This window comes from Phyllobates terribilis, unplaced genomic scaffold (genome assembly GCF_046119375.1).
Source record: "Phyllobates terribilis strain yellow unplaced genomic scaffold, ASM4611937v1 Scaffold_1__5_contigs__length_1240528914, whole genome shotgun sequence".
Taxonomy (NCBI): Eukaryota; Metazoa; Chordata; class Amphibia; order Anura; family Dendrobatidae; genus Phyllobates; species Phyllobates terribilis.
Window position 1 is genome coordinate 788,326,870 of NW_027362761.1, and position 22,581 is coordinate 788,349,450.

Here is a 22,581-nt window from a genome sequence, read left to right on the forward strand (position 1 = left end):
CAAAATTTTCAAAATTTTCGCCAAATTTCCGATTTTTTTTCACAAATAAACGCAAGTGATATCGAAGAAATTTTACCACTATCATGAAGTACAATATGTCACGAAAAAACAATCTCAGAATCAGGGGGATCCGTTGAAACGTTCCAGAGTAATTACCTCATAAAGTGACAGTGGTCAGAATTGAAAAAATTGGCCTGGTCACGAAGGCAAAAATAGGCTCTGGTGCGAAGTGGTTAAAATCGTTCTCTCACCATGCAAGGAAACAAACCTTTAAAGTGCTCCGTTGATGGAAAAAATAAAGTTTTGTCTTAGAAAATAACGCAAACTATAAAAAAAAAATATATATATATATATATGTATTTTTTTTTCTAAACAGCCACGAAAACAACTATACGTGTTGGTATTGATGTAATCCTGCTAACCTAAAGAATAGTTTTGCCAAGTCATTTTTACTACACAATTACCCTAGTAAAAATGAAATGCACACAGTTGGAAATGCATTTTTTTTTTTATTATTTTAGCTTACTTAAATTTTTTTTGTTCTCCATTTTTCCATACACTGTATGGTAAAATAAATGGTGTCATTCAAAAAAACAAGAACAAAACCCCCCAGTTCTTATGGATCTGTACATTGAAAAATAAAAACATTATGGCTCTTTGAAAAGGGAGAAGAAAAAGATGAAAAAGCAATAATAAAAAACTCAAAAGAAACTTGACAGCTGATTCATGTTGCCTGTTGATAAATCCGCATATATGTGATGCTGACTGCATGATTTCATCCTGGTATATTTGACTATGAAACGCTGCTTGCGTGTATAGGGAGAGACCAGTCAGTCGTTGGCAGCGGGCAGGGAGAAGCTGCCAGGAATCCGCCTGTCATCTGACTAGTCTTCAGTTTGGCTCAGTCCCCCGACATTCCTCCTTTGTAACCGGGTTAAAAATGCCCTGTTCTGCCAATTGCCTTGTATTGTTCTGTGTCATGACTAGATCATTCCCACACTTTTTCTTCTGATGCCTTTAATCATGCACCACTCCATTATGTCCCCCTTTTTCCAGAAGTTTACCACCTTTCTCTGACCCTCTCACTCATGGTGCGTCAGCCAACCCTATGTAAAGTGCTTGGTACATGAGATTCAAGTCTGGTGTCTTGCTTCATTCCCTTTGGTGAAATTAAATCTTTACAAACTTTTTGTTAGAGAAATACTGCGGCAGTATATGAGTAGACAGATCCGGTTTATGTCCCATTGCAGTTTTTATAGGCATAGTCTGTTTGTGCATTTGTGTATTTCAAACAGGAGTTATTGTTTTTTCTTTTTATATACATGCATAGGAAGAAGCCCAAGATGCTTCCACATCTATCGTAAGTGACTCACCTGGACAATCGAAAGGTACCTATATAGTTCAGTGTTACATTTTAATGACTGTTTTATCTGCATTTAAATATCTGTTTATATTGCATTTTTGTCACCTTGTCAGTGTCTGTCGAGTCTTCGCGTAAAGCCCTGTTAAACAGGATTCGGACAATATCTCTGACGAGGCCAATGACTTCAGTGAAGAAGCAAATGGAGTCACAATGTCCTCCCTTTGACCTCCTTTTCAGCAATGTCTGCCATTCTGAGGTGGACAGAAAAGTGCAATTGAGCACGCTGACGTGTGGCTAAATGTGAACATAGTCCTACGCCCACTTGTTTTGTACTGTAATCACTTATGTTTTATAAAATGTAATTTTGCAAATTAGAGATGAGCGGATCAGGCAAAATTCAGATTAGCATTTTCGTCTTTTTATTGGGAAATTTGTTTTCCTGGAAATTTATTAGACACCCCAGAGCGCAATAAACGTAAAATGTAAAAAAATTCAAAAATCTTATGCTCTCCTTGCCGCTCACCTGTCTGGTCCTCACCGTATATTCAACTTTCTGCCGCTCGTGCAGAAATCCCTGGGCGTCTTGCACGGAGCTGGAATTTCTGGCTTTTAGGCCCAGGAGGGTTCTACGTGTGCTTGCGATCTGAAAATATGGTGGGGACTCTCCAAAGGCACGGAGAAGTGACTGGTAAGTGAAGCTTGAGAATTTTTTTTTTTTTTAACATTTTCATGGACTGTTATGGTTCAAAAAATGGCGGTCAGCGCCACCAATTTGCTGAATCTATGGAAGTGAATTTAATTCCACTCAAATGTATTTGCTCATCTGTAGTGTAAATTATATTGATAATCACATTCCCATTCTATGCTCACCTTTGCTGTTCCATTTTTCACCTGCCCTCTGTACTTCAAGGACCATCTTTTGTATCAGTTACTCAGATTATTACTTTATCAAACAGATTAATGTGACATATCCTTATACCTTAAAGGGGTGTTCCCATCTCCAAGATCCTATCCCAATATGTAGTAGGTGTAATAATACTATTAATATTTCCAATAAGAAATGTAGAATAGTTCCTCTGAATTGCTATGTCATTTACCCCATGTCCCAGCATTGCAGTAGCTTTGGTATCCATGGTTATGGCCACTCGTATAGTGACATTTGTTAGTGGTTGTAACCGTGGAGCTACTGAAATGCCTGCACATGGGGCAAGCGACATAGCTTATCAGAAGATCAGAAGAACTATACTGCAATTTGGTATTATTATTAACTCCCAAATACAGTTGTGTGAGTTAGATGTTACTGAGATCTGCCTAGTACAATTCCTCATGTACCGCCCCCCCCTCCCTCCCGTCAGTGCAGCTTGAAATTATTGTTTTAAAGCTAAATGTAGCATATGGCCTAAAATGTTGATCCAGAGGAAGGCAAAAAACCCATGGGGTAGACATTCATAGCTCCGTATTAGAGAAAAAATTCCTTCTCGACTGCAAACGGCAATCAGACTAGTTCCCTGGATCAATGCCCCATCACAGAATCTAATGCCCATAACTTGTAATATTATATTGATCAAGAAAGGCATCCAGGCCCTGCTTGAACATTAGTAGATAATCAATCATTACAACATCATGTGTCAGAGTTCCATAATCTCACTGTTCTTACAGTAAAGAATCCGCGATTATGATTAAACCGTCTTTACTCTAGATGTAGAGGACGCCCCCTTGTCCCTTTCATAGGCCTAAGTGTAAAATGAGCATTAGAGAGATCTCTGCACTGTCCCCTCATATATTTGTACATTGTAATAAGACCGCTCCTAAGCCTTCATTTTTCCAAACTGCCAAGTAAGCATACTTGGGTGTTCCAGGTCAGGACTAGCCTCGTTGGCACTCTTCCCTCTACCCCACCTTCTAACTGTCACCCAGCTAGCTGTCTCACTGTCCTGAAGCTCCATACTATGATCGTCCCGAACATGTACCCCAGCGAGCACCTGCTCAGTGAGCAGCAAACACCTCTTCATATTGTCAATGAATCTGTATTTCCAAATGTTCACTTAGATCCAGTACCTTGACTTCCGAATGTACAGGGTGGGTCATTTATATGGATAACACCTAAATTAAATGGGAATGGTTGGTGATGGCAACTTCCTGTTTGTGGCACAGTAGTATATGGGAGGGGGAAAACTTTTCCAGATGGGTGGTGACCATGGCGGCCATTTTGAAGTCAGCCATTTTGGATCCAACTTTATTTTTTTTCAATGGGAAGAGGGTCATGTGACACATAAAACTTATTGAGAATTTCATAAGAAAAACAATGTTGTACTTTGTTTTAACGTAACTTTATTCTTTCATGAGTTATTTACAAGTTTATGACCACTTATAAAATGTGCTCAAAGTGCTGCCCATTGTGTTAGATTGTCAATGCAACCCTCTTCTCCCACTCTTGACACACTGATAGCAACACCGCAGAAGAAATCCTAGCACAGGCTTCCAGTATCCGTTGTTTCAGATGCTGCACATCTCCTATCTTCACAGCATAGACAATTGCCTTCAGATGACCCCAAAGATAAAAGGCTATGGGGGTCAGATCGGGAGACCTTGGTGGCCATTCAACTGGTCCACGACGACCAATCCACTTTCCAAGAAACTGTTTATGTAGGAATGGTTGGACCTGACACCCATAATGTGGTGGTGCACCATCTTGTTGGAAAAACTCAGGGAATGTGCTATCTTCAGTGCATAAAGAGGGCAACACATCATCATGTAGCAATTTCAGATATCCAGTGGCATTGAGGTTTCCATTGATGAAGAATGGCCCCAGTATCTTTGTACCCAATATACCACACCATACCATCAAGATAGGAGATGTGCAGCATCTGAAACAAGGGATACTGGAAGGCTGTGCTAGCATTTCTTCTGCGGTGTTGCTATCAGTGTGTCAAGAGTGGGAGAAGAGGGTTGCATTGACAATCCAACACAATGGGCAGCACTTTGAATACATTTTATAAGTGGTCATAAACATGTAAATAACTCATGAAAGAATAATGGCCACCATGGTCACCACCCATCTGGAAAAGTTTTCCCCCTCCCATATACTAATGTGCCACAAACAGGAAGTTGATATCACCAACCATTCCCATTTAATTTAGGTGTATCCATATGAATAGCCCACCCTGTACAATCTACGGCTGGTCAAGGATTGCATACATGCTACAAGATTTACACAGGATGGCATTGTCAATCGTGGAGTACATATTACTAATGGGGATTTCACAAGCCAGAATAAATTAATCAAGTAAATACAAACAGTGAATTATTAAAAGTTATTCCCTTCTCAACTCCCTGAATCTAAAGTCACTGAATCACAACTCACACACTTAAGCCAAATCCCACTTCAAGACAAATCACTCATACTTGCTGTAACAGATGATTTATATACAGTTGCTTATGCCTTAGCTGGAATACAACCTGAAACTCACTTCAATGTCTGTCACTGCTTTAGTTAATGAAATAATATGACCTGTTTTTTTTTTTTTGTTTTTTTGTTTAATTGTAGATGCATATTTGAAGACCGCAAATGATCCGCCAAAAAACATCAGTCCTTTTGAACTCCATGAAAATCCTGAGTTTTCTGATGAGGAGTCTGATAATGGATGTAATTACATGATAGCAAAGTTGATAGAGGAAAGTTTCCCAGAGAATGATGACTTATTGGGCAATTCCAAAAAGCGTGTAGAAAAATTGTATAATTCTAACACTTCTGTACTGCAAGAGCCACCCAGTCCAACTTCTAAAATGAATGCAAAGAAATGGTAAGGGTTTCGTAATATCCAATCTCCTGTTAAGTAGTGTTTACTCTAAAACAATAGTTTATTTTCTTAATGTAGTTAATCATTGCAGAAAGAGATTTTCTGTTCTTTACACAGATAAGACAGGGCAATTTAAAACTTATCTCCATAGTAAAGTGTAATTTACCCACTTCCCATGTGTATACACTACTTTAGGGAAGTGAACCAGAACTGCAAAAATATTAGAGTCCTGTGCCATAAACCAATAAATAAGTCAAGGGAAAAGAGGAGAAAATAGGTGTGTGTGTGTGTGTGTATATAGGGGACACACAAAAAACATTAAACAGCACTTTCAATATAGTCAAAGATCAACTTTATTAATATGCACAAAAAACATCAAATAGTCTGAGAACATTTAGAAAAAAGTAGGGGAAATACTTTTTGTATTAAGTCATATCGATCTCCAAAACAAAATAAAGAAGGAGATGGAAACAATCTCCCTATAAATGCAATAACAAGGTAAAGAATAATACATGGAGTGGAATAATTAAAGGCAAAGCCATATGCAACCTATATACATGGCCTCATAGACAATGCAGGTAAATAAAACAAATACCAAACTAAATATATGTATAGGAATGGTAGGATGCAATGGCTAGGTAAACTTGGTAGGTATCAATACAGTAAAAGGTAAGTGAATAAACACAAAATCAAAAGACAAATTGAAATCATAAAGCTTTATACAACCCACCTGGTAAACAACCCATATAGAAAATATAGGGCGAGAGTCTGGGTCTCAGACTCTCTCCCTTTATTTTTTATATGGGTCGTTTACTTGGTGGGTTGTATTTATCTTCATGATTTCAATTTGCCTTTTTAGTTTATTCAGTTTTATATACACTGCTCAAAAAAAATAAAGGGAACACTAAAATACTACATCCTAGATATCACTGAATGAAATATTTCAGTTGCAAATCTTTATTCATTATATAGTGGAATGTGTTGAAAGCAATAAAAGATGAAAATGATCAATGTAAATCAAAATTAATATCTTGTGGAGGTCTGGATTTGGAATGATACTCAAAGTAAAAATGTAAAATCAAATTACAGGCTGATCCAACTTCAGTGGAAATGGCTCAAGACAAGGAAATGATGCTCAGTAGTGTGTGTGGCATGAATGTGCGTGTGTGACCTCCCTACAATGCCTGGGCATGCTCCTGGTGAAGTGGCGGATGTTCTCCTGAGGGATCTCCTCTCAGACCTGGATTAAAGCATCAGTCAACTCCTGGACAATCTGTGGTGCAACATGGTGTTGGTGGATGGAACGAGATATGATGTCCCAGATGTGCTCGATTCGATTCCGGTCTGGGGAACGTGCAGGCCAGTCCAAAGCAACAATGCCATCATCGTGCCGAAGCTGCTGACACACTAAAGCCACATGAGGCCTAGCATTGTCATGCATCAGAAGGAACCCAGGGCCCACTGCACCTGCATATGGTCTCACAATGGGTCTGAAGATCTCATCCCGGCACTTAATGGCAGTCAGGGTACCTCTGGTTAGCACATGGAGGGCTGTGCTGCCCTCCAAAGAAATTCCTCCCCACACAATTACGGATCCACTGCCAAACCAGTTATGCTGGAAGATGTTGCAGGCAGCATAACGTTCTCCATGGTGTCTTCAGACTGTCACATCTGTCACATGTGCTCAGTGTGAACTTGCTCTCATCCGTGACCAGCAAAGGGCGCCAATGTGGAATCTTCCGATCTTGGTGTTCTCTGACAAATGCCAATCGCCCTGCATGGTGTTGGGCTGTAAGCCCAGCACCCACTTGTGGACGTCGGGCCCTCATACTACCCTCATGGAGTCTGTTTCTGACTGTTTGAGCGGACACATGGATGTTAGTGGTCTGCTGGAGGTCATTTTGCAGGGCTCTAGCACTGCTCCTCCTGTTCCTCATTGCACAAAGGAGGATGTATTGGTCCTGGTGCTGGGTTGTTGCCCTCCTTCGGCCCCCTCCACATCTCCTGGTGTATTGGCCGGTTTCCTGGTATCTGCTCCATACTCTGGACACTATGCTGACAGAGCTACCCTTCTTGCCACAGCTCTCGTTGATGTACCATCCTGCATGAGTGGCACTACTTTAGCAACTTCTGTGGGTTGTACTGTAGACACTGCCTCATGCTTGAGAGCAATGACAAAATGCAAGTGACCAAAAGAACAGCCAAAACGGATGAGAACAGAGCTATGGTCTGTGGTCACCACCTGCAGAATCACTCCTTTATAGGGATTGTCTTCCTAATTGCCTATCATTTCTACCTGTTGTCTGTTCTATTTGCACAACAGCAGGAGAACTTGATTCACAATCAGTGTTGCTTCATAACTGGACAGGTTGATTTCACAGAAGTGTGATTGACTTGGAATTACCGTGTGTAGTTTAAGTGTTCCCTGTATCTTTTTGAGCAGTGTATTACTTATATATTACTGTATTGATACCTACCAGGTCTACCTAGCCATTACATCCTACTATTCCTATGCATGTATATTTATTTTGGTATTTTCTATTTACCTTCATAGTCTATTATTCCATCCAAGTATACATACAGTGGCTTGCGCATGCCCCCCCCCCCCCCACTTCTTTTTCGGGTTTTGCTATCTCACAACCTGGAATTTCACTCTTTTGAGAGTTTGCATCAGTTCATGTAAAGAACATGCCTACAACTGTGAACATTTGTGTTCTTTTTATTGTGAAGCAAACAACAAATAGGACAAAATTACTGTAAACTTCAGTGTTCATAACTATTCACCCCCCCCCCCCCCCATAAAGTCTGTACTTTTGTAGAGCCTTCTTTTGCGGTAATTACAGCTGCAAGTCGCTTTGGGTAAATCTCTACGAGCTTTGCACATCTTGCCACTGGGATTTTTGCCTATTCCCCAAGCCTAAACTGCTTCAGTTCCTTCAAGATAGATGGCTTTCTCTGGCGAACAGCAATCTTTAAGTCTGACCACAGATTCTCAATTGGATTAAGGTCCGGGATTTGACTAGGCCATTCCAAAACATTTACACGTTTCCCCTTAAACCACTCGAGTGTTGCTTTCGCAGTATGGTTTGGGTCATTGTCTTGTTGGAAGATGAACCTCTGTCACAGTCTCAAATCACCGAGAGACTGAAACAGGTTTTGCTCAAGAATATGCCTGTATTTTGCACCATCCATCTTCCCTGTCCCTGCTCCTGAAAAACATCTCCACAACATGATGCTGCCACCACCATGTTTCACTATGGCGATGGTGTTCATGGGGTGATGAGCTGTGTTGGTTTGGCGCCAGACATAGCGCTTACCTTGGCGGCCAAAAAGTAAAATTTTTATCTCGTCTGACAACAGCACCTTCCTCCATACATTTTGGGGAGTCTCCCACATGTCTTTGTCAAACTCAAAACGAGCCATGCAATTTTTATGTGTAAGTAAAGGTTTTTTCTGCCCACTCTTCCATAAAGGCCACCTCTATGGAGTGTACAGCTTATTGTGGTTGTATGGACAAATACTCCAGTCTCTGCTTGGGAACTCTGCAGCTCTTTCAGGGTTACCTTTGGTCTCTGTGCTGCCTCTCTGATTAATGCCCTCCTTGTCCTAGCAGAGTGTTTTTTGTGGGCGGCCCTCTCTTGGCAGGTTTGTTGTGGTACCATGTTATATGTATTTGATGGTTCTCCGTGGGGATCATCAGAGATTGGGATACTTTTTTTATAACCCAACCCTGACTTGGACTTCTCAACAACTTTGTTCCTGACTTGTTTGGAGATCTCCTTGGACTTCATGTGTTGTTTGGTTAGTGGTGCCTCTTGCTTAATGGTGTTGCAGCCTCTGTGGCCTTTCATAAAAGATGTGCATATACTGACAGACCATGTGACACTTAACCGCACACAGGTGAATCTCCTTACATTAACCCCTTAACAACATCTGACGTACTAATACGCGTCTGTGCCCTGGGACTTAAGAGCCAGACCCGTATTAGTACGTCATGGCGATCGCGCGCGCACACAGGCTGTGCGGGCGCGATCGCCGCCGGGTGTCAGCTGATTGTCACAGCTGACACCCGGTACTATGTGTCCTGCACCGCTCCCAGCACATTAACCCCCGCGATCGAAGTCGATCGCAGCCGATCGCGGCATTGCGGGGGCAAGGGGAGGTGATCGCCGATACTCACCTCCTCTTCCGGCTTCCAGCGCAGTCTGCAAAGGCTTCCCGGGTGTTGCCATGACGACCCGATGTCGTCATGACAACATCCGGGTCACCAGACACCAGGAAGATTGTTTGGACATGCGCAGTGCATCTCCAAGCAATCTTCACATTGTGCACCGCTGATAGCCTGCATGGCATAGGGATGGTGCTCCATTCCTGTGCCATGCAGGCGATCAGAGAAAAAAAAGTGAAAGTCCCAGAGTGGGACAAAGTAATAAAGTGTATAAACTGTCTGAAAGTGGGAAAAAAAAAAAAAAAAATTGCAAAAATAAAAAAAAAAAATAAAAAAATAATCCACCAAAAATAAAAATATAATGTACCCATCAATAAATATTATTATAAAAAAAAAATAAAATAAAAAAAAAAGCAATAAAAGTACACATATTTGGTATCGCCTCGTCCGGAACAACCTGACCTATAAAACTGTCCCACTAGTTAACCCCTTCAGTGAACACGGTAAAAAAAAAAAAAAAAAAAACGAAGCAAAAAACAATGCTTTATCACCATACCGCCAAACAAAAAGTGGAATAACACGCGATCAAAAAGACGCATATAAATAAAAATGGTACCGCTGAAAACGTCATCTCGTCCCGCAAAAAACAAGCCGCCATACAGCTCCATCAGCTGAAAAATATTTTTTTCTATAAAATAGCTTTTATTGTGTATAAGCGCCAAAACATAGAAAAATGATACAAATGTGGTACCGCTGTAAACATACTGACCCGAAGAATAAAGCTACCTCATCAATTTTACCACACGCGGAACAGAATAAAAAAAAACAAAAAAAAAACAATTCCTGAATTGTTGGTTTTTGTTTATTCTGCCTCCCAAAAATCAAAATAGAAAGCGATCAAAAAATGTCACGTGCCTGAAAATGGCACCAATAACCACGACAAGTCATCCCGCAAAAAACGAGCCATCACATGACTGTCTGCCAAAATCTGGAAAAATTATAGCTCTCAAAATATGGCGATGCAAAAACTAGATTTTACAAAAAATGCGTCTTTTAGTGTGTGACAGCTGTCAGTCATAAAAACCCCATATGATTCTGGCATTGCTGTAATCACACCGACCTGAAGAATAAAGTCGTCTAATCACTTATACCGCACAAGGAACGGCGTCAAAAATAAACTCTTGGGTTAGGATTGGGCTGGGTTTGGGGCTAGGGTTGTGCTATGGTTAGGGTTGTGCTAGGGTTAGGGCTGGGGTTGGGATTTTTTTCAAAAGTAAGAAAAAAAAGATGACGATATGGCGACTAGTGTTGAGCGCAATTGCTCACTACTTGAGTTTGCATCGGGTGCTCTGGTATGCATTGAGTATCGTGGGTATTTGAATGACATGCTCGAGTCTCTGCCCCATATGCTTCGCGGCCAAAAAAACTTTACGGGGATTGCCTGCCATGCACGAGCGATCCCAGCATGTTTTTTTTTGGGTGTCTAATAACCGTGAAACATGCGGAGCAGGGACTCGAGCACGTCACTCGAGCACACGCTGTACATGGTGCATACCTGAGTACCCGATGCAAACTCAAGTAGCGAGCACTTGCGCTCAAGAATAATGACAACTTATTCAATATGATGACCTAATGTAAACAAATTCTGTGCAGTACCTCTGGGTTCAAAATGTTCACTATACACCTTAATAAAATCCTTGAGGGGTATAGTTTCCAAAATGGGGACACTTGTGGGGGAGCTCCACTGTTTAGGCACATCACGGGCTCTCCAAACGCGACATGGTGTCCGCTAACAAATTGAATGGAAAATCGGCTCAAATTGTTAGCGGACGCCATGTTGCGTTTGGAGAGCCCCTGTGTGCCCAAACTTTGGAGCTCCCCCACAAGTGACCCCATTTTGGAAACTAGACCCCCCAAGGCACCTATCTAGATGCATAGTGAGCACTTGGAACCCCCAGGTGCTTCACAAATTGATTCATAAAAATGAAAAAGTGTTTTTTTTTTCACTTTTTCATTTTTACGAATTAATTTGTGAAGCACCTGGGGGTTCCAAGTGCTCACTATGCATCTAGATAGGTGCCTTGGGGGGTCTAGTTTCCAAAATGGGGTCACTTGTGGGGGAGCTCCAAAGTTTGGGCACACAGGGGCTCTCCAAACACAACATGGCGTCCGCTAATTATTCAAGCAAATTTTACAATCAAAAAGTCAAATGGCGCTCTTACCCTTCCGAGCCCTGCCGTGCGCCCAAACAGTGTTTTTTCCCCAAATATTGGGTATCTGCGTGCCCAGGGGAAATTGCACAACAAATTTTGGGGTCCATTTTTTCCTGTTACCCCTGTGAAAATAAAAAAAATTGGGTCTAAAGTAACATTTTTGTGAAAAAAGTTAAATGTTCATTTTTTTTCTTCCACATTCAAAAAATTCCTGTGAAGCACCTGAAGGGTTAATAAAGTTCTTGAATGTGGTTTTGAGCACCTTGAGGGGTGCAGTTTTTAGAATGGTGTCACTTTTGGGTATTTTCTGTCATAAAGACCTCTCAAAGTGACTTCAAATGTGATGTGGTCCCTAAAAAAAATGTTTTTGTAAATTTTGTTGGAAAAATGAGAAATCGCTGGTCAACTTTTAACCCTTATAGCTCCCTAACAAAAAAAAAATTTTGGTTCCAAAATTGTGCTGTTGTAAAGTAGACATGTCACACAAAAGAGTTAATAAATAACATTTCCCACATATCTCTCTGATTTCAGGGCTTAAAAATTCAAATTTTGAAAATTGCCAAATTTCCGTTTTTTTCACAAATAAACGCAAGTGATATCGAAGAAATTTTTCCACAATCATGAAGTACAATATGTCACGAAAAAACAATCTCAGAATCAGGGGGATCCGTTGAAGCGTTCCAGAGTAATTACCTCCTAAAGTGACAGTGGTCAGAATTGTAAAAATTGGCCTGGTCATTAACGTGCAAACCACCCTCGGGGCTTAAGGGGTTAAGCATGTGACTTATGATGGTAATTGCTTGCACCAGAAGTTTTTAGGGGCTTTATTGCAAAAAGGGTGAATACATATGCACATGCCAATTTTTAGCTATTTGATCCCATGAATTTAACCACTTCGCGCCAGAGCCTGTTTTTGCCTTCGTGACCGGGCCAATTTTTTCAATTCTGACCACTGTCACTTTATGAAGTAATTACTCTGGAACGCTTCAACGGATCCCCCTGATTCTGAGACTGTTTTTTCGTGACATATTGTACTTCATGATAGTGGTAAAATTTCTTCGATATCACTTGCGTTTATTTGTGAAAAAATCGGAAATTTGGCGAAAATTTTGAAAATTGTGCAATTTTCAAACTTTGAATTTTCATGCCCTTAAATCAGAGAGAGATGTCACACAAAATAATTAATAAATAACATTTCCTACATGTCTACTTTACATCAGCACAATTTTGGAACCAAAATTTTTTTTTCTTGTTAGGGAGCTATAAGGGTTAAAAGTTGACCAGCGATTTCTCATTTTTCCAACAAAATTTACAAAAACATTTTTTTAGGGACCACATCATATTTGAAGTCACTTTGAGGGGTCTTTATGACAGAAAATACCCGAAAGTGACACCATTCTAAAAACTGCACCCCTCAAGGTGCTCAAAACCACATTCGAGAACTTTATTAACCCTTCAGGTGCTTCACAGGAATTTTTGGAATGTGGAAGAAAAAAATGAACATTTAACTTTTTTCACAAAAATGTTACTTTAGACCCAATTTTTTTTATTTTCGCAGGGGTAACAGGAAAAAAATGGACCCCAAATTTTTTTGTGCAATTTCTCTTGAGCGCGCTGATACCCCATATGTGAGGGAAAACCACTGTTTGGGCGCACTGCAGGGTTCGGAAGGGAAGGAGCGCCATTAGACTTTTTGAATGTAAAATTAGTTTGAATAATTAGCAGACGCCATGTTGCGTTTGGAGAGCTCCTGATGTGCCTAAACAGTGGTAACCCCCCACAAGTGACACCATTTTGGAAACTAGACCCCTTAGGGAACTTATCTAGATGTGTGGTGAGCACCTTGCACCCCCAGGTGCTTCACAGAAGTTTATAATATTGAGCCGTAAAAATTAAATTTTCACATTTTTCCCACAAAAAAATGTTTTTCATCCCCTAATTTTGCATTATCATAAGGGTAACAGGAGAAATTGTACCATTAAATTTGCTGTGCAATTTCTCCTGAGTATGCCGATACCCCATATGTGGGGGAAAACCACTATTTGGGTACACTGCAGGGTTCGGAAGGGAAGGAGCGCCATTTGACTTTTTGAATGTAAAATTTGTTTGAATAATTAGCGGACGCCACGTCGCATTTGGGGAGCCCCTAATGTGCCTAAACAGTGGAAACCCCCCACAAGTGACACCATTTTGTAAACTAGACCCCTTAGGGAACTTATCTAGATGTGTGGTGAGCACATTGGGAGCCATAATAAACAAATCAGTAGCAGGTGAAGAATTGGTTTTATTTATTTTTTACGCCGTTCCTCGTGTTGTATAAGTGATGAGATTACTTTATTCTTCGGGTCGGTGCGATTACAGAGATACCAGATTTATATTATGACTGACAGCTGTCACACACTAAAAGACGCTTTTTTTTTTTTTGCAAAATCTAGTTTTTGCATCGCCATATTTTGAGAGCTATAATTTTTCCAGATTTCGGCCGACAGAGTCATGTGGCGGCTTGTTTTTTGCAGGACGAGTTGACATTTTTATTGGTACCATTTTTGGGTACGTGACATTTTTTGATCGCTTTCTATTCCGTTTTTTGGGAGGTAAAATTAACAAAAACCAACAATTCAGGAATTGTTTTTTGAGGTTTTTTTTATGCCGTTCTGCGTGTACGTTTACAGCGATACTACACTTACTGTATATTTTTATGTTTTGGCTCTTTTACACAAAACAATTTTATAGAAAGAAAAAATATTTTTTTTGTATCGCTTTATTCTGAGCTATAACTTTTTTATTTTTCGGCTGATGGAGCTGTATGGCGGTTTTTTTTTTTGCGGAACAAGATGACGTTTTCAGCGGTACCATTTTTATTTCTATTTTGCTTTTTGATCGCATTTTTTTCCACTTTTTGTTTGGCGATATGAGGAAAAAGCATAGTTGTTTTGCTCCGTTTTTTATTTATTTTTATTACGGTGTGCACAGAAGGAGTTAATTAGTGTGACCGTTTTATATATCGGGTTGTTTCGGACGCAGCGATACCAAATATGTGTACTTTTTTTTTTTTTTACATAAATAAACGGATTTATCGGTTTAATATTTTATTTATTTATTTTTATTTATCTTGTTTTTTTTTTTTTAACAGTTTGAAAACATTTTTTGACTCTTTTTTTTTTTTTTTTTTTTTTTTTTTTTTTACATTTTTACTTAGTCCCTGTATGGGACATTAATTTTTATTTTTCTGATCACTGATCTCATGTAATGTAATAGACATACAGTGCCTACAAGTAGTATTCAAACCGCTGCAGATTTAGCTGGTTTGATAAGATGCAAATAATTTAGAGCCTTCAAACTGCAAACGAGAGTAGGTTTTATGAACAGAAGCATAAAATTTTATTAAATTTTAAGCATAAAAGTGTGGGTCAATTATTATACAACCCCTATGTTTAATATTTTGTGGAATAACCCTTGTTTGCAATTACAGCTAATAATCGTCTTTTATAAGACCTGATCAGGCCGGCACAGGTCTGTGGAGTTATTTTGGCCCACTCCTCCATGCAGATCTTCTCCAAGTTATCTAGGTTCTTTGGGTGTCTCATGTGGACTTTATTCTTGAGCTCCTTCCACAAGTTTTCAATTGGGTTAAGGTCAGGAGACTGACTAGGCCACTCCAACACCTTGACTTTTTCCCTCTTGAACCAGGCCTTGGTTTTCTTGGCTGTGTGCTTTGGGTCGTTGTCTTGTTGGAAAATGAAATTACGACCCATCTTAAGATCCTTGATGGATGAGCGGAGGTTCTTGGCCAAAATCTCCAGGTAGGCCGTGCTATCCATCTTCCCATGGATGCGGACCAGATGGCCAGGCCCCTTGGCAGAGAAACAGCCCCACAGCATGATGCAGCCACCACCATGCTTGACTGTAAGGATGGTATTCTTGGGGTCGTATGCAGTGCCATCCAGTCTCCAAACGTCACGTGTGTGGTTGGCACCAAAGATCTCGATCTTGGTCTCATCAGACCATAGAACCTTGAACCAGTCTGTCTCAGAGTCCTCCAAGTGATCATGAGCAAACTGTAGACGAGCCTTGACATGACGCTTTGAAAGTAAAGGTACCTTACGGGCTCGTCTGGAACGGAGACCATTGCGGTGGAGTACGTTACTTATGGTATTGACTGAAACCAATGTCCCCACTGCCATGAGATCTTCCCGGAGCTCCTTCCTTGTTGTCCTTGGGTTAGCCTTGACTCTTCGGACAAGCCTGGCCTCAGCATGGGAGGACACTTTCAAAGGCTGTCCAGGCCGTGGAAGGCTAACAGTAGTTCCATAAGCCTTCCACTTACGGATGATGCTCCCAACAGTGGAGACAGGTAGGCCCAACTCCTTGGAAAGGGTTTTGTACCCCTTGCCAGCCTTGTGACCCTCCACGATCTTGTCTCTGATGGCCTTGGAATGCTCCTTTGTCTTTCCCATGTTGACCATGTCTTGAGTGCTGTTCACAAGTATGGGGAGGGTCTTAAATAGTCAGAAAAGGCTAGCAAAAGAGATCTTTAATCCACACATATTCTTGGTGCCTGAACTACTTCTTAATACTTTAGGGGGACCAAACAGAATTCTTGTGGTTTGAGGGGTTGAATAATAAATGACACTCTGAATTAACTTTTTACGTTTTAAAAAAAAAACAAAAAAAAAGTTGCTGCAGTGCATTTCCCACTTCCAAGCTGATCTACAGTACAAATGTCACAATGCCAAGTTAATTCCGCATGTGTCAACCAGCAAAATCTGCAGGGGGTTGAATACTACTTGTAGGCACTGTATATTACATTGTATGAGACCACTGCTGACAGTTTCACACTGTGTCTCCTGCTGGTCTCAGCTTGCAGGCTGAGCCTAGCAGGACACCATATATGGCAGATCTGGAGGCGGTCATGTGACCTCCAGCTGCCATAACAACGCCAGGTCCTGGAAGGTATCAGGGGTCGTCGGAGAGGTAAGTAGACGACCCCCTCTCCTCTCACTATCTTCTATATGCCGCGATCACTATAGATCGCGGTATATAGAAGATAGCAAAGGGTTAACATCACTGGGACCTGACCCAATCAGGTCCCGATGATGATCCCTGTCAGAGCTATTGCTCTGCACCGCACCCGCAGCGCTTGCAGGACCCTGGGGGTCCTGAGCGCTGCGGGACCACCCACCGTTTTTAAACGTCGGCGCTGCACAGAGCCCAGGCAGCACCGACGTTTATCTACAGTGAGCGGTCGGGAAGCTGTTAATTTATGGCTATAGTTGTCACATCACCAACTTAGACTATTTAGTGCTAATACATCACACACAAACCGGATTACAAAAATATTTAAACACAGGTTGTAATGTAACAAAATGGGTAAAAAGCCAAAGGGGTGAATACTTTCACAAGCCACTGTAGGTTGCATATGGCTTTACCTTTAATTATTTCACTCCATGTATTATTCTTTATCTTGTTATCTATAATATAACCGGAGATGCGTGTCTGTCTGAAGCCTTTATAGACTGCGCAAGCGTGACACGCATCGAGCCGTTACAGGTAAGAGGAGTGTATGTCGCAGGAGATCGCGGTGTGCGTAGGCACTGAACGCATAACGCAATATCCGGCGCCATACTTGCATATCTACCTGACCTGGAGGAGCGTTGCCGCGGCGCCTCTCTTCGCCGGAGACCGGAGCAGGAGTGAGGCGTCTGAATCGGCGCATAGCGCTATCTGGCGCCATTTTACTGAAGACACATTTGTTGTGTGTCTTCAGCAAAATGGCGCCGGACAGCGCGGTATGGGCACGCGCGTACTCCAGCGCAACACTCCTCTCCCGGCCTCCGGCAGAACAGGTAACAGCCGCGCTGGAGCACAGAGAAACAGAGAAGAAAGGTGAGTATAAGTGTTGTTTATTTTTCTGTATGTGTGCAGCGTGAAAGGGATGAGGGGTACCATGCATATCAGGATTGGGGTGGATCAGGGGTACCATGCATATCAGGATGGGGGGGGGGGGTGAGTGGTACCATGCATATCAGGATTGTGGGGGATGAGGGGTATCATGCATCCCAGGATTGGGGGGGGGGTGAGGGGTACCATGCATATCAGGATTGGGGCGGGGTGAGGGGTACCATGCGCATATCAGGATTGGGGGGGATGAGGGGTACCATGCGCATATCCGGATTGGGGGGGATGAGGGGTGCCATGCATACCAGGATGAGGGGTGCCATGCATACCAGGATGAGGGGTGCCATGCATACCAGGATAGGAATGCGGGGTACCAAGCATACAAGGATTGTGGGGTGAGGGGTACCATGCATACCAGGATTGTGGAGTGAGGAGACCATACAAACCAGAATTGGGGTGGGGGTGGGGAGGGGACCATGCATACTAGGATTTGGGGGGTGAGGGATTCCATGCATACCAGCAATGGGGATGAGGGGTGCCATGCATACAAGAATAGGGTTGTGGGGTACCATGCATACCAGGATAGGAATGCGGGTACCATGCGTACCAGGATAGGAATGCGGTGTACCATACGTACCAGGATTGTGGGGTGAGGGGTACCAAGCATACCAGGATTGTGGGGTGAGGGGTACCAAGCATACCAGGATTGTGGGGTGAGGGGACCATACAAACCAGAATTCGGGGGGGGGGGGGGGGTGGTGAGGGGACCATGCCTACTAGGATTGGGGTGTGAGAGATTCCATGCATATCAGCAATGGGGATGAGCGGTGCCATGCATACCAGAATAGAGTTGTGGGGTACCATGCATAACAGGATAGGAATGCGGTGTACCAAGCATACCAGGATTGTGGGGTGAGGGGTACCAGGCATACCAGGATTGTGGGGTGAGGGGTACCAGGCATACCAGGATTGTGGGGTGAGGGGTACCAGGCATACCAGGATTGTGGGGTGAGGGGTACCAGGATTGTGGGGTGAGGGGTACCAAGCATACCAGGATTGTGGGATGAGGGGTACCATGCGCATATCCGGATTGGGGGGGATGAGGGGTGCCATGCATACCAGGATGAGGGGTGCCATGCATACCAGGATGAGGGGTGCCATGCATACCAGGATAGGAATGCGGGGTACCAAGCATACAAGGATTGTGGGGTGAGGGGTACCAAGCATACCAGGATTGTGGGGTGAGGGGTACCATGCATACCAGGATTGTGGAGTGAGGAGACCATACAAACCAGAATTGGGGTGGGGGTGGGGAGGGGACCATGCATACTAGGATTTGGGGGGTGAGGGATTCCATGCATACCAGCAATGGGGATGAGGGGTGCCATGCATACAAGAATAGGGTTGTGGGGTACCATGCATACCAGGATAGGAATGCGGGTACCATGCGTACCAGGATAGGAATGCGGTGTACCATACGTACCAGGATTGTGGGGTGAGGGGTACCAAGCATACCAGGATTGTGGGGTGAGGGGTACCATGCATACCAGGATTGTGGGGTGAGGAATGCCATGCATACCAGAATAGGGATGAGGGGTGCCATGCATACCAGAATAGGGATGAGGGGTACCATGCATACCAGGATAGGAATGCGGGGTACCAAGCATGCCAGGATAAGGGATGGAGTGCCTTGCATACCAGAATAGGGATGAGGGGTACGATGCATACCAGAATAGGGATGAGGGGTGCCATGCATACCAGAATAGGGATGAGGGGTGCCATGCATACCAGAATAGGGATGAGGGGTGCCATGCATACCAGAATAGGGATGAGGGGTGCCATGCATGCCAGAATAGTTATGAGGGGTGCCATGCATACCAGAATAGGGATGAGGGGTGCCATGCATGCCAGAATAGGGATGAGGGGTGCCATGCATGCCAGAATAGGGATGAGGGGTGCCATGCATGCCAGAATAGGGATGAGGGGTGCCATGCATACCAGAATAGGGATGAGGGGTGCCATGCATACCAGAATAGGGATGAGGGGTGCCATGCATACCAGAATAGGGATGAGGGGTGCCATGCATACCAGAATAGGGATGAGGGGTGCCATGCATACCAGAATAGGGATGAGGGGTGCCATGCATACCAGAATGGGGATGAGGGGTGCCATGCATGCCAGAATGGGGATGAGGGGTGCCATGCATGCCAGAATGGGGATGAGGGGTGCCATGCATGCCAGAATGGGGATGAGGGGTGCCATGCATAGCCAGATTGGGGATGAGGGGTGCCATGCATAGCCAGATTGGGGATGAGGGGTGCCATGCATAGCCAGATTGGGGATGAGGGGTGCCATGCATAGCCAGATTGGGGATGAGGGGTGCCATGCATAGCCAGATTGGGGATGAGGGGTGCCATGCATAGCCAGATTGGGGATGAGGGGTGCCATGCATAGCCAGATTGGGGATGAGGGGTGCCATGCATGCCAGGATAGGATAGTGGGGACAGGATGAGGGCAGCACAAAGACCAGGAGGGGGGCAGCACATACCAGCATGGGAGACCATATACCAATAAAAATGCTCGCCACTTGGGCGTAGAACGGGTTAAATAGCTAGTTATATTTATGGGGAGATTGTACTTTGTTTTGAAATGTCTTTAGACTATTTGGTGCTTTTTGTGCATATTAATAATGTTTATCTTTGACTATATTACAAGTGCTGTTTCATGTTTTTTGTGTGTCCCTAGTGCCGTATATACACCTATTCTCCTCTTTTCCCATGTATACACTACTTAACATTAAAATTGCAACACCAAGTTGCGTCTTTCATGGGCCAGGGAACATGTACGCTGGATATGGGACCAGTAAACCTCAGTGCTGTTCACTGATGAAAGTCGATTCACGCTGAGTACAAAGGATTGACATTAAGGAGAGCCACTGCTGGCACCAGACGAGCCTTTGACGTTGGTGGTATTAGTGTGGCATATATATATATAGATAGATAGATAGATAGATATAATATATATATACACCGTACAGACCAAAGGTTTGGACACACCTTCTCCTTTAAAGATTTTTCTTTATTTTCATGACTTTGAAAATTGTACATTCACACTGAAGGCATCAAAACTATGAATTAACACATGTGGAATTATATACTTAACAAAAAAGTGTGAAACAACTGAAAATATGTCTTATATTCTAGGTTCTTCAAAGTAGCCACCTTTTGCTTTGATGACTGCTTTGCACACTCTTGGCATTCTCTTGATGAGCTTCAAGAGGTAGTCACCGGAAATGGTCTTCCAACAATCTTGAAGGAGTTCCCAGAGATGCTTAGCACTTGTTGGCCCTTTTGCCTTCACTCTGCGGTCCAGCTCACCCCAAACCATCTCGATTGGGTTCAGGTCTGGTGACTGTGGAGGCCAGGTCATCTGGTGTAGCACCCCATCACTCTCCTTCTTGGTCAAATAGCCCTTACACAGCCTGGAGGTGTGTTTGGGGTCATTGTCCTGTTGAAAAATAAATGATGGTCCAACTAAACGCAAACCTTATGGAATAGCATGCCGCTGCAAGATGCTGTGGTAGCCATGCTGGTTCAGTTGCCTTCAATTTTGAATAAATTCCCAACAGTGTCACCAGCAAATCATCCCCACACCATCACACCTCCTCCTCCATGCTTCACGGTGGGAATCAGGCATGTGGAGTTAATACGTTCACCTTTTCTGCGTCGCACAAAGACACGGTGGTTGGAACCAAAGATCTCAAATTTGTACTTTTCAGACCAAAGCACAGATTTCCACTGGTCTAATGTCCATTCCTTGTGTTCTTTAGCCCAAACAAGTCTCTCCTGCTTGTTGCCTGTCCTTAGCATTGGTTTCCTAGCAGCTATTTTACCATGAAGGCCTGCTGCACAAAGTCTCCTCTTAACAGTTGTTTAAGAGATGTGTCTGCTGCTAGACCTCTGTGTGACATTGACCTGTTGTCTAATCTGAGCTGCTGTTAACCTTCGATTTCTGAGGCTGGTGACTCGGATAAACTTATCCTCAGAAGAAGAGGTGACTCTTGGTCTTCCTTTCCTGGGGCGGTCCTCATGTGAGCCAGTTTCTTTGTAGCGCTTGATGGTTTTTGCAACTGCACTTGGGGACACATTCAAAGTTTGCCCAATTTTTCGGACTGACTGACCTTCATTTCTTAAAATAATGATGCCACTCATTCTTCTATACTTAGAATTTGTATTATGGCAAGAAAAAAACAGCTAACAGTCTATTCAGTAGGACTATCAGCTGTGTATCCACCTGACTTCTGCACAACACAACTGATGGTCCCAACCCCATTTATAAGGCAAGAAATCCCACTTATTAAACCTGACAGGGCACACCTGTGAAGTGAAAACCATTTCCGGTGACTACCTCTTGAAGCTCATCAAGAGAATGCCAAGAGTGTGCAAAGCAGTCATCAAAGCAAAAGGTGGCTACTTTGAAGAACCTAGAATATAAGACATATTTTCAGTTGTTTCACACTTTTTTAAGTATATAATTCCACATGTGTTAATTCATAGTTTTGATGCCTTCAGTGTGAATGTACAATTTTCAAAGTCCTGAAAATACAGAAAATTTTTTAAATGAGGTGTGTCCGAACTTTTGGTCTGTACTGTATATATATGTGTGTGTGTGTGTGTGTATATATATATATATATAACTAACATACATACATACATACATACGAGGGGCGATCCAAAAGTAATGATAATCAATACTAAACACAATGAATATAGTAAAAAAAAAATTTATTTTTCTACATAGTCTCCTAGCAAGTCTATACATTTAGTCCATCTCTTTTCTAAACGTAGAATTCCCTTCGAAAAAAGTTCTTGATCTTGACCCTCAAAAAAATCCCCAAAAGCGGTTATCACGTCGCTATTGGAGGTGTTCCTTGAGCCGAGGAAAGAGAAAGAAGTCACTGGGGGCTAGATCTGGCGAATAGGGGGGTGTGTTCCACAAGTTCAAAGCCCGCTTCTTGAATGGTAGCCATGGCAACTGCAGCTTTGTGAGCCGGCGCGTTATCTTGGTGAAACAGCACTCCAGCCCGCAGTTTGCTGCGCCTTTTCTCCTTGATAGCCTCCCGCAATCTTCTTATTTGTT

At 42.8% G+C, this 22,581-nt stretch overlaps 1 protein-coding gene across 7 annotated transcripts in view; it reads left to right on the forward strand.

Moving 5' to 3' along the window:
- The window catches only part of CENPC (centromere protein C), a 267,360-nt gene that overhangs the window by 20,869 nt on the left and 223,910 nt on the right, over positions 1–22,581 (forward strand). For all 7 annotated transcript variants that reach the window (XM_073637041.1, XM_073637044.1, XM_073637043.1 and 4 more), the window contains 2 exons: positions 1,331–1,388; positions 4,911–5,166. In XM_073637041.1, the coding sequence (XP_073493142.1) occupies positions 1,331–1,388; positions 4,911–5,166 (314 nt within the window). The remainder of the gene's footprint in view (positions 1–1,330; positions 1,389–4,910; positions 5,167–22,581) is intronic.